Raw genomic sequence first — 17,239 nt, 5'->3', positions numbered from 1 at the left:
TGCTCTGGGGGGGGGGGTCCTGCCCTCAGGAGGGTCCTGCCCTCCGGGGGTCCTGCCCACTGGGGGTCCTCCCCTCTGGGAGTCCTGCCCTCCGGGGGTCCTGCCCACTGGGGATCCTGCCCTCGGGGGTCCTGCCCAGGGGTCCTGCCCCCTGGGGGTCCTGCCCTCTGGAGGGTGGCTCCTGCAAATCCTTTCCCTCTGTTTCCTGGCTCGCCAGGTGGTTGTTCGTCCCCCATCCTCTGGCCCCGCCAGACACCCCTGGGGCTGCCGATCCTGGGTGTGAGCCTCCTAGTTGTGAGCTGAAGTAGCCTCCTTCCTTCCTGAGAATCCCATCTCGGGGATTTTCACTGAGTAAAGGATTATAGATAGCCTCTGATATGTTGGAAAGGCAGAGGGAGAGAGAGGGAGAGACCTCGAAAAGAAAAATCTTCTGCTCGCTGGTTCATTCCCCAAATGCCAGCAATAGCCTGTGCTGGGCTGGGCTGAAGCAAGGAGCCAGGAGCTCCAACAGGGTCTCGCACGTGGGTGGCAGGGGCTCATCTGCTGCCTCCCAGGTGTATCAGCAGGAGGCTGGATCAGAAGCCTGGGTGGCTGGAATTTGAAACAGGTGCTCTGATGCAGGATGTAGGTGTAAACGGAGCTTACCCTGCTGTGCCATGGTGCCTGGACCATATTTTATTTTAGGAGGCTGTGTGTGGGTGTGGGTGTGGTGCAGCAGGAAGACACCACTTGGATGCCCGCATGCCCTACAGAGGGCTTGACTCCAGCCTCAGCTCCGCTGCCCGGCCAGCGCCCTGCTGGTACACACCCTGAGAGGCAGCAGGGCATGGCTCAAGTTCTTGGGTCCCTGCCACCCACGTGGGAGACCCAGAACACATTTTGGGCTGCTGGTTTTGGCCTGGCCCAGCCCTGGCTCTTGAGACCATTTGGGGAGTGCACTAGCATATGGAAAATCTCTCTCTCTTTTTCTCTGTGTATCGGCCTTGTGACTGAAATGAAAAGTTAAAAAGCTAAAAAAAAAAAAAAAAGTTAACTGATTGAAAAGATAGGAAAATGTATATCTATGTCTATAGTGCCATCTGAGCATGTGAGTGTTCTGGGTATATGTGGCACATGCACTTATATACATTGTATAGATACATTGTATAGGTACAATATACATAATACATTGTATACATTTGCACATGTGAACTAACCGGAACTCACTGCCTGCCAAGCTGTGACTGTTAGGTGCACTGGTGCAGGTCAGGAAAAATATGCACCTGTATTGCAAAGGTAGCTTGGAAGTTCTGCTGCTGGCTTTCAGGAGTCCTCCGGGGTAGGTGACAGCCGAGTGCGAGGTGCGGGCTGTGTGCTGTTCTCCTCCCTCTTGGTCTCTTGCCCATGCGGTCCATTTGCCCAGGGGGTCTTAGCCTTGCAGGCCGAGTGAACGACCCAGGTCAGCCTGCCCTGAACCTTTCTCCCCAGATCCCTTTCTTTGAGGACATCTGCAAAGGAATCCGTGCTGGCGACAAGTGCGAGAAGCTGGTGGGCTACTCGGCGGTGTACAGAGTCTGCTTCGGGATGGCCTGCTTCTTCTTCCTCTTCTGCCTCCTGACCTTGAACATCAGCAACAGCAAAAGCTGCCGAGCCCACATTCACAACGGGTGGGTCCACGGTCCCCTCTGGCCCCCCCCCCCCCACCCCACCGCAGGCTCCCTGCCCTTCCTGCAGTTGGTTTGGGGGGCGGGGGCTTGTCACCACGCCTGGGGCGAGGCCTCCCTGGGTCATCGGGTCATCCTCAGCCCTGCAGGGTCAGAGGCTGCCTGAGGCTGGCTAATGATGGGGTGGGGGCGTCTTCAGTCCCTCAGCTCCTGTCCATCTGGGGACAGCGCCTCCAGTGGCAGGGTCGGGCAGGACACCGCCTGCCTCCCAGGGGCTTGTCCTGCCCGGAATCGCACTGAAATGCCTTTCCTCTCTCTTGTCTTGTTCCCTCGCAGCTTTTGGTTCTTCAAGCTGCTGCTGCTGGGGGCCATGTGCTCCGGCGCCTTCTTCATCCCCGACCAGGAGACCTTTCTTAACGGTACTCACCGGGGCTCTGGGGCACCGAGCGGGACTCGCTGTCTTGGCGAAGGGTTCACCCAGATAGTCCAGGTTTCCTTTGATGTTACACATTAGGGGATTTCCTGCCTCTCTTGCCCACGCTGGGTCCTCCCCGCCTGCTCACGCCCCTGGCCATGTGACAGTTCTAAGCTGCCAACTTGAGGGACCCCTGCCAGTCCAGGGGGCACCACGAGGCTTTGAGCAACTAAAATGTGCTGCGGCTCTCACGGATGAGCTGGGCGCCTCCCAGTCTGGCTTTAACCTCACCTTGCAGGAAGCTGTGGGTCGTCGAATGACCAGCGTGCGTGGGTTTCCAAGTCACCCTGCCTCAGAATGAACGTTATCTTGTGATACAATTTTCCGTGAGCTTTTTGAAATATCCTCATCCATTCCTAACTGATAGAGTTTTTACCAAAGCTCATTGAATACAAAGGCTTCCATGGGAGCCGACGCGGGGCCCTTCCTCGTGTGAGAAGGCTGGATTTCAGTGGCTCGGGCGCTGTGCACCCAGCCAGACTCACTCTCCCGATGAAGCTCCCGGGTGCGTGCTCCTCGTGTCCCTGAGGAACGGCTGTTAGCCCCGGATCCGTCCATGTCAGTGTCCAGCTACGTCTTTAGGATCGTGCTGGGTTTTCCTACGCTACCTAAGGATTTTAGATCCAAGCTCTGCTCATGCCTAACACGCTGGCTGGTGGCTCTTGTTCCCCACAGAGGTACATTCCTGTGTTGGAACAGCATGCTTAGGGTGAGCAGGGTCCCGGCAGTCCCCTGAGCCACCGGGCAGTTTTTATAGAGAGCCATGAGCCACGCGACGTGGTCTAGCCACAGCCCTAGCGACTTTGGGGCGCAGCCGGGAGTAGCCCTGAGCCATGGTCCGCCCAAGTCGGAAATCCTTTTCCTCACTGGACTCTGGTGACCCCTCCCCCAATACGATCTGAGACTTGCTGGTCCTGGCAGCTGTTGTGGCTTCTACGCTGTGGGTCCTCGAAGGCTTCTGGAATCGCCGCGTCTATTGGGGGGTCTGGTTTGAGTGTGGACGCTGTGCAGCTGGTGTCCTCTGCCTGGCTGTGCCTTTGTCTGTCTGGCCTGAGCCTTCCCCGTCTGTAGGGCAGGGAGCGTGTAGGGCAGGGAGCGTAGAGCCCACCCTGTGCGTTGCATCGCTGCATGGCCTGAGCGTGTTGCAGGTGCTGTGGGCAGGCAGTGGTAGTGAGCTGTGCTGAGGACTCCCATGAGCTAAACACGGGCGGGCGCCTCACCACCCGCGGTGGGTCTCTTGCAGCCTGGCGCTACGTGGGAGCCGTCGGAGCCTTCATCTTTATCTTCATCCAGCTCCTGCTCATCGTGGAGTTCGCACACAAGTGGAACAAGAACTGGTACGTGCCTTGGTGACAGCCGAGCGGCCGCGGCTTCAAGTCCGCCGCGGGGACGCTTTCCCTTCATGCTGCTCCCGTGGGCTTCTCCCGTCCATCCACCCTCCCTCCCTGCGCTCGAGTCTTCCTCCGGGCCCTCTGGGTCATGCGCTGCCAGCCAGCACCTGCGCGAGCCGCGCTCAGCTCCGTCACCGGCACCTGCGAGCCATGCTCAGCCCCGTCACCGGCACCTGTCTGTGCAGTCTGGCCCAGTGGGTTTCTCTGAGCCGCGCTGAGGGAGGGACAGCCCGGCCGCGGAGCTCTGGGGCCGGTTCTTGTGATTCTCTGCCTCGCTCACTTTACTTACTGCTGTGCCCAGTAAGGCTTCTGACTTTGTAGCTTTGTAGACATCGTTTTATTTTATGCTGAATTTTTTTTTTTTTTAAAAGAAAAGCGCTGTAGGAGTGTGAATTTTATTTTCATCCTGGACTGAACGAGTCTGGCCAAGTCTGTCAGTCCTTTTTGTTCTGAATGTTTTCTTCAGCTCTGGTCGTTGTTTTATTTTCATTTCGTGTTTTAAAGAGAGGCAGGTGTCGTGCGGCGGCCAAGCTGCTGTTTGTGGTTCCCAGGTCATTCTGTGTTTTCAGTGCCCGGGTCAGGTCCTGGGTCCCCCGCCTCCAGTCCAGCTTCCTGCTGATGTGCATTCTAGAAGCTGGCAGGTGATGCCTGAGGACTTGGGTCCCTGCCACCCACATGGGAGACCTGGATGGAGTCTTGGGCTCACGGTGCTGCCCCAGCCCGTCAGTTGTGGGCATTTGGGAAGTGATCCAGCACATGGACAGTTCTCTCTCTCCCTTTCAAACAAGCAAACAAACAAATAAATAAGTAACATTAAAGATGAAGTGCTAAGGGGCTGTTGTTGTGGCACAGTGGGTTAAGCCGTTGCCTGCAACACAGACATCCCTTATGAACGCTGGTTCAAGTCCTGACGGCTCCACTTCAGGTCCAGCTCCCTGCCAGTGCACCTGGGAAAGCAGTGGAGGATAGCCCAGGTGCTTGGGCCCCTCCCACCCATGTGAAGACCAGATGAAGCTCCTGGCTTCTTCTGATCCAGCCCCACCCAGCCATTGCAGCCATTTGGGGAGTGAACCAGCAGATAGAAGATCTCTCGTCCCTGTCTCTCCCTCTCTCTGTAACTCTGCCATTGAAATCAATCAATCAATCTTTAAAAGAAAAAAAGATGAAAGTGATGAGATACGGTTGTCATGATTGGGAATGATATTGATGAGAGAAAAGATGTTCGTCATTTTGTTATTGGCAATACTGAATTCATACAGCCAAATGCAGCCTCTTCTAAAATGTTCCCAGCGCCCTACATAGCACAGAGCCGCACCGCAGGAGGTCGTGGGATTTTAAAAACTTGGCGCCGCTAGGCGGAGGATTAGCCTAGTGAGCCGCGGCGCCGGCACACCGGATTCTAGTCCCGGTTGGGGCGCGGGATTCTGTCCCGGTTGCCCCTCTTCCAGGCCAGCTCTTTGCTGTGGCCAGGGAGTGCAGTGGAGGATGGCCCAGGTGCTTGGGCCCTGCACCCCATGGGAGACCAGGAGAAGCACCTGGCTCCTGCCATCGGATCAGCGCGGTGCGCCGGCTGCAGCGCGCCGGCCGCGGCGGCCATTGGAGGGTGAACCAACGGCAAAAGGAAGACCTTTCTCTCTGTCTCTCTCTCTCACTGTCCACTCTGTCTGTCAAAAAAACAAACAAACAAAAAAACAAATTTGGTCCCCGCAGTGACGCAGATCCCGAGTGTGAGTGGCGCTGTCGTGCAGGGCGTTGGGCGCTGTCTGCATGCTGAGTCGTCCTTGGAACCTCCCAGTTTGCGCTGCGGTCTCCCTGGGCTCGAGTCCGAGGCAGCTGGGCAGCTGGGCTCTTGCAGAGGAAGCCGGTGGGGGTGTGGGGGGGTGGGGGGTGGGCGGGGGCGGGGTGGTTGTACTTTCACACGACCCTGTTTTCTTAGCTGTGTAGAAGATGTGCCCATGACAAGGTGCAGATGATTTCAGTTGACTAAGTACCACTTTTTCTGTGATAATTCGTGATGTAACTTCACTATGAAACCGTCCTCAGGTTTTTGCGAATGTCCTTCGAGTGGGGACCTCACGTTGAGATGTTTGCATCTCTCATAGCGGGTTTCTGGTTGGCCCACTGGAGAACACATTCCTTGAACACAGACGTCCATGTTTTGATGGACGTCTATGAAGCCACTTCCTGGGTCTGATGATCAGTTCCAGGTTCCAGCAAGTATTTTGGGAGCTTCTGATTGCCGTAGAAACTGCTCACTGAGAAGGACCCAAGACCTTGGCAATGGGAGAGAGAAACAGAAGATGGAAAGAGAGAGAGATTGCATGCGCCCATCCATTAGTTCACTCCCCAAATGCCCACAGCAGCCAGGACTGGTCCAGGCCAAAGCCAGGAGCCTCAGCTCTGTCCAGGTCTCCCATGTGGATGGCAGGGGCCCAAGCACTTAAACCAGCGCCTTCTGCCTCCTAGGTTGTGCATGGAGCCGACTCGAAAGTGGGGTCCCCAAGACGTGAACTGGTTCTGCGGTATGGGCTGTAGGCGTCCCAGGTGGCGGCCTAACCCACTGCCCTACACCTTCTGCCCCGCAAGGAATGCTGTCGCGGTTCTCCAGCCTGGAGACCTGAATCCCAGCAGATCCTTGCTGCCAACATATTTATTGTTGGTTTGTGTGCCTGAAGTTCTGACTAAGCTAGACTAAGCACTGGCCAGATCTCCCTCCCCACCCCAAAGATAGATTTATTTGGTTGACAGCCAGAGGGAGGGAGGGAGGGAGGGAGGGGAGAGGGAGAGAGGGAGAGAGGGAGAGAGGGAGAGAGGGAGAGGGAGAGGGAGAGAGGGAGAAGGAGAGAGAGAGAGGGAGAGAGGGAGGGAGGGAGGAGGTCTTCTATCGGCTGGCTCACTCCCCAAATGGCTGCAACAGTTGGGGTTGGGCCAGCCTGAAGTCAGGAGACCAGGAGCTCTGCCTGGAATCCCGTGTGGGTGGCAGGGGCCCAGGCACCTGGACCACCCTCCATTGCCTTCCTGCGTGCAGTAACAGGGACTTGGGTCCAAAGCTGAGCCGCCAGCATTCTGACAGCACTAGGATGTGGGATGCTGGCACTGTAACATGCTGTGCCACAGCTGGCAGCCGGACAGGCCGGGCCAGGCCACATCCTGAAGGCCTTGGGAGGGGGCATTGAAAAGCCTTTAGTTTTTTTTTTTTTTTAAGATTTATTTATTTATTTAAAAGGCAGAGTTATAGAGAGAGAAAAATAAGAAAGGCAAAGGGAGGTCTTCTGTCCTCTGTTCACTCTCCAAATGACTGCAACAGCCAGGGCTGGGCCAGGCCAAAGCCAGGAGCCTGGCGCTTCCTGCTGGTCTCCCACACGGTGGCAGGAGCCCAAGCACTCGGGCCATCTTCCACTGCTTTCCCAGACACATCAGCAGGGAGCTGGATCGGAAGCAGAGCAGCTGGGACTTGAACCTGGTGCTCCTGTGGGATGCTGGCGTTGCAGGTGGCGGCTTAACCCACTGTGCCACAGCGCCCTAGGCTTTGGGTTTTAAGTGAGACAGGAGGGTGCTGGAGAGCCTTGAACTGGGGGAGGATCGAGAGCTGCTGTGTGTTCTGTGTGAAAGGGGGCCGGGGCCGGGGCCGGGGTGGGGGGCACAGGTAGCACAGGAGCAGGCTTGGAGGCCGTGCTGGCTTTGGGATGCTGAGTAACCCACGTGGAGTGAATAAACCATCGGCTGGCAGCAGTCTGGGGTTGCGGCAAAGGTTAGTGCTGAAGCCGTGGCTTCGGGACAGCAAGCACGAGTTAGCTCTGTAAGAACCCGTGATGGAATGCAGAGGTGTAGCGAGGAGAAGCAGGGCCCCTTGTCCTGCCCCTGTGTCTGGAACTCCTTCTGTCGGCGTGTTGGTGGCCAGCGTCGGGCTGGCAGATGGTTTCTCCCTCTGAGTCTTTCTCCTGTGTCCTTCGCGTACCTGTTCCGTGGCCGCGTCGCGCCGGCTGGCTCTCGGGTGCCGGGGGGGGGTCCTCATTGTGGCCTGTATTCCCTGATTCCTTCCTGTCTGGCCACAGCGACTTCTCCATCCCTGAAGTACGTGAGCCGTGTTTGAGTATTTGAGATGCAGCTATATGGTGCTGGACATAGAGGGAGAGTGGGCCTCGTCCTGCCCCTCAGATGCCCACAACAACCCCAGAATGGAACCCAGGGCTCCCGTGTGGAACCCAACCGCCTGAGCCTTCACCCGCTGCTCCCCAGGGTCTGCGTTAGTAGGAACTAGAGTCAGACCCAGGTGCTCCAATGTAGAAGGCGAGCGTCGTAACAGCACCTTAACCTCTGTGCTGAAGGTCTGGCCCCGGGAGCCACTGTAGCGCGGCCCACACCCATCACATTGCAGCATGGAGAAGCCGGAGTGGAGCCTGTGGCCCCTCACTGTAGTGGATGAGGGCGGGCGCTGAGTCACCAATAGGATGCTTCAAGTGTGGAGGGAAAATCCCAAGCTCGATCCGAGAGGTTTGTGAGTTAACCAGCACCATCTGGCTCTGCCGCAGAGGCTGACACGCTGGGTCCCCCTGCACCACACGGACGCGGTGGCCTGGGGCTGGCGGCCTCCGCCAAGCCCGAGGGGAAGGTGGCCTCGCTGACCGGTGTTCTCTCTCCCCTCCTCCCTGTGTCTGGAGAAACAGGAACGCAGGCACGGCCAGCAACAAGCTGTGGTACGCCTCGCTGGCCCTGGTGACGCTCATCATGTACTCGGTCGCCGCCGGGGGCTTGATCCTCATGGCCGTGTTTTACACACAGAAGGACGGCTGCATGGAAAACAAGATCCTCCTGGGGCTCAACGGAGGCCTCTGCCTCTTCATCTCCATGGTCGCCATCTCTCCCTGCGTCCAGAAACGTGAGCACGGCTCTTCATTCCTCCGCTGTTCCACATTCCCATTCTGCCGAGTGTCGCTGAGCAAACCCAGCGGTTTTTCTGGAAACCAGGCCTGTTCCGGGGTTTGCCTCGTGTGTGGCAGCAACGGGGCAGGCAGGACACCAGGCTCCTGTCCCCGCCGCACGGGGCTGCCTGTGAAGGCTGCGCATGCCTCCCGGCTAAAGGGACTTGGAGGAAGGAAGCGGTGTGCGGGGAGGCCGCCGTTGCCGGCACTAATCACGCACCACCGGGAGCGCCCCGAGTGGAGTGTGTGCTCAGCGTGGGGTTTCTGAGCTTGCCCGTCGTCTCCGTGTGAAGCTCGAGTGACAGGGCTGCAGAAGCAGCTGCCATCTTTGACCCAAGGCCATGGACCGCGTGGTCAAGGAGTCAGGAAGCAGGAAGTCCCACCACGGCTCGGCCTGCGGCTCCCCTGCCTCAGGCCCCGGTTCTTAGTGCAGCCAGCACAGCCGAGAGCCCGGCCTTGCTCAGAAGTGCTTTAGAAAGTACAGGTGGCCAGCGCCGCGGCTCACTAGGCTAATCCTCTGCCTGCGGCGCCGGCACACCGGGTTCTAGTCCCGGTCAGGGCGCCGGATTCTGTCCCGGTTGCCCCTCTTCCAGGCCAGCTCTCTGCTGTGGCCCGGGAGTGCAGTGGAGGATGGCCCAGGTGCTTGGGCCCTGCACCCCATGGGAGACCAGGAGAAGCACCTGGCTCCTGCCATCGGATCAGCACGGTGCACTGGCCGCAGCGCGCCGGCCGCGGCGGCCATTGGAGGGTGAACCAACGGCAAAGGAAGACCTTTCTCTCTGTCTCTCTCTCTCACTGTCCACTCAGCCTGTCAAAAAAAAAAAAAAAAAAAAAAAGTACAGGTGTCCATTGTCCTCGACACGCTCCCCACGGGGTCTGATGCTCCTTGGTGTTGAAGTACGGGTGACATTCAGGTTTTTAGAAGGGAAAGGAAATTGTAGCAAGTCCATAGTCCCCTTGAGTCCTTTTTTTTTTTAAAAAAATTATTTATATGAAAGTCAGTTACAGAGAAGGGGAGGTAGAGAGAAAGAGATGGAGAGAGCTCTTCCACCTGCTGGTTTATCCCCAAATGGCTGCAAGGTCAGGGCTGGGCCAGACCGAAGTCAGGAGCTTCTTCCGGGTCTCCCACAGGGGTGCAGGAACCCAAGCACTTGGGCCATCCTCCGCTGCTTTCCCAGGCACATTAGCAGGGAGTTGGATTAGAAGTGAGACAGCTGGGACTCCAGCCGGCACCTATGTGGGATGCCAGCGCTGCAGGCAGCAGCTGTACCAGCTAAACCACAGTGCCGCCCCCACCTTGAGTCCTTTCTAAAATAATGGTTTAAAAAGGCAACCAGAAGCAAACCATTGTTGAAATCCATAGTGCTAATAGTGTTATTTTCCCATTCCCTTTAACTGCTCAGTTAGATTGTCCTTTGTTAGATCCTGCCTTTAGAAACAGGTGTAACAAGCTTGACATATTTGGCTTGCTGCTATTAGTTGCTAAAGTAAGACTTAGTCCCTTGTCAAAGAACCACGTTATAAAAGGATCTATTCCTGTACTTCAGTTAGTAATTAATTTAATAATAATTCTGGAAACAAATTCCATTAGAAGGAAGACTGGGTAAAATCGAATCCTTTCCTGCCGGCAGGAATTTCAGCAAAACATTTCAACAGAAAATACAAAGGCTGCTTCCTTCCTATCCTGGTAGCTCTGATGCTAGGTCCACTCAGTGTAATTGAAACATTGTGGCTTTAAAAGCTCCTCTCTGGGAGAATGTGGAACCTTAACCCTTCCCTTTGAGCCTGCATGCATGCTGGCATTTTCCCGGCATCTTTTCCATTGCTCTACAACTGCTTTGCTGCCGGGCCGTGGATGGGAGGTGGCTCATGGCCCTTTGCAATTCAGAATTCACGCTCCCTGAGGTCTGTCTTACCACAGTGGGCTGTGCTGTTCACAAGTAGTGAGGGTAATCTTTTTCCTGACCGTGTGACTTAAGAACTAATATTACAGTTGAGCCTCACAGTTAAAGAGACCTCCACCCTACATTGGTTTCCTGGGTTCCCTCCCTAGTCTGGTTCCTCACACTAGCTATGGAACTAGGACACGCTTCTCGAAAGATTGCTCTGCTTCGCTCCTCTCCTCTCCTCTCCCCTCCCCTCCCCTCCCCTCCCCTCCCCTCCCCTCCCCTCCCCTCTCCTCTCCTTATTTATGTATGTATGTATGTATGTATGTATTTATTTGGCTGAGTTAGAGAGCGAGGGAGAGACAAAGAGAAAGAGAGATCCTGTAGCTACTGGTTCACTCCCCAGATAGCCACAACGGCTGGGCCCGGGCCAGTCCAAAGCTGGGATCCTGGTGCTCCATCTGGGTCTCCCACATGCAGGGACCCAAGCACTGGGGCCATCTCTGTCACTTCCCAGGTGCATTAGCAGGGAACCGGGTTAAAGTAGCCGGGACTTGAACCCAGTATACCACAGCGCTGGTCTCTGATTGCTGTTTATACTCTCATTTCAGGAAGTGTTTGTGGGGGCAGCATTTGGGCCTAGAGGTTCAAGTCCTGACCCGGAGAACTGCACCCCATATCAGAGTCCTGCACTGGCTTCTGGGATTCCTGATTCCAGCTTCCTGCTAACGTGCAGGAAGGGAGGCAGCAGGTGCTGGCCCCGTAGCTGGGTCCCTGCTGCCCACGTGGGAACCGGGACTGAGTGCCTAGCTCCTAGCTTTGATCTAGCCCAGCCTCAACTGTTGCAGGCATCTGGGGGCTGAACCAGTGCACTGGAGCTTGCTCTTTGTCTCTCTTCCCGCCTGTCCAATAAATAAATAAAAATAAAACAAGTAAAGGAGCTCATGTCATAGCGCGGGTGCCGAGGGAACCCAGCAGTATGTGAGAACAGGTGTGTGTTGACTTGGCAAAGTTGGCATCCATGTAACAGCAGAATCAGGCTGGGCTGTGACGCTGTCCCCAAATGGCGTTCCAGTTTTGTCTGAGAAGCACCGCACGTCCACTGTTCCCGGCGCTCTAGTTGGGGGGCGTGGCCCGGGAGGTGGAGGGGAACCTGTTTCAAGACACATGCTGGCTTGCCGTGAGAGTTAAAGGCCGTCTCCCCTCCGCTCGTCTCCTCCAGGACAGCCGCACTCCGGGCTGCTGCAGTCGGGGCTCATAAGCTGCTATGTCACATACCTCACTTTCTCGGCGCTGACCAGCAAGCCCGTGGAAGTCGGTAAGCCGGCCGGCGGGGAGGGGCTGAGGGGCTGTGGGGTGACCATGTCCCTCGTGGAGGAAGGAGCTGCTGTGTAGACACCAGGGATGCAGCCAGCAGCAGGAGGGAGCTGCTCTGGGCTTTGTCTTGAACGCCTGGGCTGTGACATGAGGATGTCTCCGAGCCCTCTGCCGGTGGCAGACGTGCACCGGGCCGCTGCCTGGGTCTCCTTTTAGGACTTTTTAGTCCTAAATGCACATGTGCTGCGCTGTGTATTCCAGGAGAAGTTTTTTTTCGCTTTGTTAGTTTCCTTCAAATTGGTTAATTTCTTTTTTACAGTATTATTTACTTATTTTTAATTACCCGAAAGCAGAGACAGACAAAGGTCTCCCATCATCAGCTGCTTCGTTCCACAAATGCCCACAGCCAGGCCAGGCTGATATCAGGAGCCTAGAACGCTACCCAGGTCTCCCTTGGGATGGCAGCGACTCACGCGAGTACTTGAGCCGGCACCTGCTGCCTCCCCGGGTGTGCACCGGAGGGAAGCTGAGACTGGAAGCAGCAGCCAGCACCAGAACCCAGGCACCCTGACGGTTCACCAAACCGCTGCACCACACACCCGTCCCTCGTTTTTCTTCAGCTGCTGCTCTGTGTGAGAATAGCAGAGAAAGTGGGAGAGCACACGAGTGGGAGGGGGCATCTGCTGGCTGTGGGAGCTCAGCCGCTGGTGCCGACTGCCTTTGGCAGTTGACTGACGCACGCCGCAGAGGCAGGGGGTGCCCGGCCACCGGGCTCTGCTCCCAGGGAACCCACACACGGGCCCTTCCTCTTTCATATTAGAATTCTGATTATTACTTGAATATGGTAACTGAGTTAGAAGGTTCCTGTTTTAGGGAGTGTTGTGAAAACTCAGTGAGACAGGGTGTCTGGGTGTGGCTTACGACATTCCCTGGCATGCACTTAGCTGTTATTCTAGAGTAGCTGTGGCGATTATTTAAGAGTGTTCTTTTTAAAAAGGTTTATTTACTTACTTGAAAGGAAGAGTGACAGACAAAGCTTCCACCTGCTGGTTCACTCCCCAGATGACGACAACAACTGGGACTGAGCCGAGCTGAAACCAGGAGCTGGGCAGTCCATCCTGGTCTTCCACGTGGGTGGCAGGGACTCGAGGCATTGTCCACTGCTTTCCAGTGGCATTAGCAGGGAGCTGGATCAGAAGCGGAGCAGCTGGGACTTGAACCACAATCAGAGAGGGCGTGCCAGTGTGGCTTAACCCACTGTGCGACTACGCCAACCCTAAGAGATTTTTATACTATGTTTTAAACTATAAAAGCATGATTGTATCAAGGTGTTAAAATGCACCCATAAACCTAAGATTTTTATTCCTAACCTCATTATATTTTATCATCTTTATTTTTATCCATCTTCTGTGTGATACACACACACACAAGCATTTGTAAATATGTATATGTTTAATCTTGTGTAAATCAAGTTAAGTAAGTGTTGCCTCTTTCAAATAGACAATTGAAGTTGTTTGTCTTTTAACTTTACAAAGCAAAGCCTCTATAAATTGGAAAGATACAGTCTATGCACATACCTTCTGTGGTGGCATTTCGTAGCTGTTTGTAGGGAAAAGTGATACAGTTGGAGGTCTTGCATGAAGTCCACCCTGGATTTAATTTTACAAAAACCTCTCTTGACTTTTATGTTTATTTAATCTTGTCTCTTAGTTTCTTTTATGTTGACAATTAATGGAACATTTCGGAGTAGCTCAGAGAAGACATTTTCAGGGTTCCCAACAAGAGGTGACAGGGGTGCCAGTGACCCCGACGGGTCCTCGCATATTGTGAGCCTGTAGTGAACCACCACCCAGTGCCCCACAGTACGGACGTGACCAGGACCCCTTAAAAGGAGACGAAAAGGAGGCAGGGTGCTGCGGCTAGCATTTCTGTTAGGCGCTAACCTCTGGTTTCACTGAACGGAGTCTTGTTTACGGCTTTTCTTTTTTTACCTCTGAAACCCAGGAAGAGTTTACATGTAATTGCAGATGCTGCCACACCTAGACAGCAATGTGTGTGTTGTTGGAGTTCTCCCTGGCCTAAGAACAAAGCCTCCTCAGAGCCTGTGCGCACAGCCCCGTGGTCGTCTCTGTGTGGCTGCGCACACGTGGGCTGGGCGTGTCTGTGCCTTGCTGTCTGGGTGGCCCCTTCATTCCCCTTGCCTTGTTTGGGGCGTGGGCCCCCTCAGCCCTGGCTTGGGTGTGGAGGTTTGAATTCTGCCTGTTCCACAGAAGGTAAATGACAGCTAATAGTCACAACACAGAAACCTTTCTATGTAGCCTTGCAAATTTTTTAAAGGCTTATTTATTCAGAAGGCAGAATTAGAGAGGAGGACAGAAATAGGTCTTCCATCCGCAGACTTGTCCTCTGCATGGCTGCGGCCGCGAGGCTGGGCAGGCCGAAGCCAGGAGCCAGGAACTCCATCCCAGTCTCCCACACAGGCGGCAAGAGCCCAAGCACTTGGACCATCTCCCACTGCTTTCCCGGCCATTAGCAGGGAGCTGGATGGGAAGTAGAGCAGACAGGACTTGAGCCAGCACCTGTATGGGATGCCGACGCCGCAGGTAGTGGCCTCATCCGCTGCACCACAAAACTGGCCTCAGCCTGGCAGTTTTTTAAAAAAAAATCCAGACCCCCTCCCCTTCCCAGCGGGTCCCAGGCTGCAGCCTGGGGATTCGCGGGGGTTGTGACACTGTGGCGAGGCTAGGGGGCTGTGGGGTTGACTGAGAGTGTCCGTGGCTTTCCCTTTCCCTGTCGTTGGCTTGGTACCGATGAGCAGAGGCTCACTGCGATGTTCTGGGTCCGCCGAGCCCTGCAGCTGCGCCGGGCACCCTGCGTGGTTTCCCACGTGTGCCGCTGTCGCAGTGGTCCTTGGTCCGAGGGGCTGGGGGTTTCCAGTATGGGGGTTCCTGTTCTGAGGGGCCTCAGGGAGGTGACTCCTCTCCTCTCGGGTAGGGAGGGGACCGCGCGGTACCGCTGGCCGCCCGGTTTCACGGCGATTAACTGGCTGTTGTCTTTACAAGTTCTGGATGAGCGCGGGAAGAATGTTACCATCTGCGTCCCCGACTTCGGTCAGGACCTGTACAGAGACGAGAACCTGGTCACCGGCCTGGGCACCGGCCTCCTGATCGCCTGCATCCTGTACTCGTGGTGAGTCCCGGGCGTTGCCTGAGTCCGGGAACTGAGTCCTCAGCAGCTGTGAGGCAGTGAGTGGGAGAACGAGAGTGAGCGAGGGAGAGGGAAGGCAGCTCGCCGCGTGGACCGGCTGGGTCGGCTTCTGTGTGCCTCCTGGTGTTGCCGTGGGGCACATAAAATGAATGTGTGGCACGTGGCAGCGCTGTGGCCTCATGTCTTCTGAGAGGCCGGTGGGTATGAGTTGCCACAGCACTGCTGGAGGGCGAAAGGCGTAAAATGAGGACGAGTCGTGTGTGTGGGGACTTCAGAGAGCCATGGAGAGTGGAACCCAAGGTAAGTTTGTTTTGGTGAAAAAAGTTTGAAATCATGCAAAGGGAACATCTTCAAAGAAAGCCTCTGAAAATGTATTTTATAAAAAACCTAAGGGGCCGGTGCTGCGGCATAGCGGGTAAAGCCGCCTGCGGTGCTGGCATCCCATATGGGTGCTGGTTCAAGTTCAGGCTGCTCCACCTCTGATCCAGCTCTCTGCTGTGGCCTGGGAAAGCAGTGGAGGATGGCCCAAGTGCTTGGGCCGCTGCACCTGTGTGGGAGACCTGGCGGAAGCTCCTGGTTCCTGGCTTCAGATCAGCGCAGCTCTGGCCATTGTGGCCAATTGGGGAAGTGAACCAGCAGATGGAAGACCTCTCTCTCTGCCTCCCCTTCTCTATGTAACTCCTTCAAATAAATCAATAAAAAATAAAATGCAGGTAGAGGCGATGCAGTGGCATAGTGGGTTAAGCTGCCTCTTGCAACGCCAGCATCTCAAGGGCGCTGGCTTCGGACCCAGCTCCCTGCTTCATGCTGTGGTCGTTCTGCGCATGGTGCAGGGACAGCAGGTGTCCCTGCCCTGGCCGTGGTGCCACTGCACAGGCAGCCGGCGTGAGGTGCGAGCGGCCGTGCCCCCGCCGTGGTGCGGGGGTGCCCTCCTTGCAGAAGTTAGGAGGAGAGAGAGGAGCAGGGAGCGCTCGCCGCTTCGGGGCGTGTGTCTCACTGGGAACTTGGCCTCTCTTGGAAGCCTTTCCTTGTAGGTGCACTTTGGTGTTTTGTGTTCTGCTCATGTTTGAGTGGCTAAGAAACGCGGCTTCTCTTGGTCATCTTCCCTTCGCAGACACTGAGCTGCCCTGGCTGCGACAGTTTGTAAGGACAGCAGCATTTTCTCTTAGAGCTTCCGACAACTCCAGCTGTCGGGGGGGGGGACAGAGACACAGAGGCTGAGGGTCAGTGCTGTGCTTTGGCCACTGGATGCTGGCATGTGTGTGTGTGTGTGCGCGTGCGTGTGTGCGCGCGCGTGTGTGTCCTGTGTCACCCCTATTTAAGCTGGTGGTGTCCTGCATCCAGTTCATTCTCAGCCTGTCTATGACAGAGGACAGAGTGTCCTTGTTGCGGTGAAAGGGACCTGGTGACCACTTTGGTTTTTATTCATTCCTACTGTGTGTGAGGCAGTGAAGGGGATTCCAGCCTGAGTCCACGATGGTTTTCAGTGGAACCATCACACCACCAATTATGGAATCCTCAGTCTTAGCTCCTCTTGCCTTCCTCTTTTTTTTTTTTTTTTCTCTTTTAATTAGTTAATTAATTGGAAAGGCAGAGAGAGTTCAAGAGAGACTTCCTGTCTGTTGGTTCCCTCTTCCGATGCCTGTGATAGCCAGGGCTGGGCCAGCCAGAGGCCCGGAGCCAGGAACTCCATCCAGGTCTCCATGTGGGTGGAGGGACCCAAGTACTTGAGCCGTCACCTGCTGCCTCCCAGGGTGTGTGTTAGCAGGAGGCTGGATTTGAAAGCGAACCTGGAACCCAAACCCAGACACCGCAGTGTGGGATGCGTGTCCTGAGCTGTGTCCTGACTGCTGCCATCGTCTGCTGCACTGCCCGTTTCGTTGTTATTTTATCTATTCAGGAGGCACACAGAAAGAGGGAGAGAGAGCTCTACTCGCTGATGGGAGCCCGAATCTGGGTGCTCGGAGCTCAGTCCACGTCTGTCATGTGGATAGAAGGAGCTGTTATGAGTCGCCACCTGCTGCCTCATGGGACCTGCATGAGGAGGAAGCTCTAATGGGGAGTGGAGCCAGGACTCAGACCCAGGCCACCAAGGAAGTGTCCCTCCCTGGGTCTGGGGCCGTGGGGCCGTGGGGGATGGGGTAGCACCCCAGGCTCGGTTGGCTTCGGCACAGACGGGTAAAATGGGTTTGTAAATCAGGCGAGGAGTGAGTTCGACACTGAGCCGAGTGTACAGGATGATTGCATTTTTGGATAAAATACAGCCGGGTGTGCACATGGGAGACCCTGGAAAAGGTGCAGCCAACGCGGCACTGGGCCGGGGTCAGAGGTTCACACCTTCATCCTCCTCTTCCTCTCCCTTAAAAGAGTTTGGTTCTAGGCCACGAGCAGCAGCTCC

At 55.7% G+C, this 17,239-nt stretch overlaps 1 protein-coding gene across 5 annotated transcripts in view; it reads left to right on the top strand.

Annotated features, from left to right (window-relative positions):
• SERINC5 (serine incorporator 5) overlaps positions 1-17,239 on the top strand; it is an 86,972-nt gene that overhangs the window by 57,894 nt on the left and 11,839 nt on the right. For all 5 annotated transcript variants that reach the window (XM_051854068.3, XM_051854069.3, XM_089312919.1 and 2 more), the window contains 6 exons: positions 1,468-1,646; positions 1,980-2,062; positions 3,362-3,455; positions 8,177-8,388; positions 11,540-11,635; positions 14,697-14,823. In XM_051854068.3, coding sequence (XP_051710028.1) covers positions 1,468-1,646; positions 1,980-2,062; positions 3,362-3,455; positions 8,177-8,388; positions 11,540-11,635; positions 14,697-14,823 — 791 coding nt within the window. The remainder of the gene's footprint in view (positions 1-1,467; positions 1,647-1,979; positions 2,063-3,361; positions 3,456-8,176; positions 8,389-11,539; positions 11,636-14,696; positions 14,824-17,239) is intronic.

Source organism: Oryctolagus cuniculus, chromosome 14 (assembly GCF_051225735.1).
Source record: "Oryctolagus cuniculus isolate XC-2025 breed Fujian yellow rabbit chromosome 14, ASM5122573v1, whole genome shotgun sequence".
NCBI lineage: Eukaryota > Metazoa > Chordata > Mammalia > Lagomorpha > Leporidae > Oryctolagus > Oryctolagus cuniculus.
This window is presented reverse-complemented; position numbering and strand designations above follow the sequence as displayed.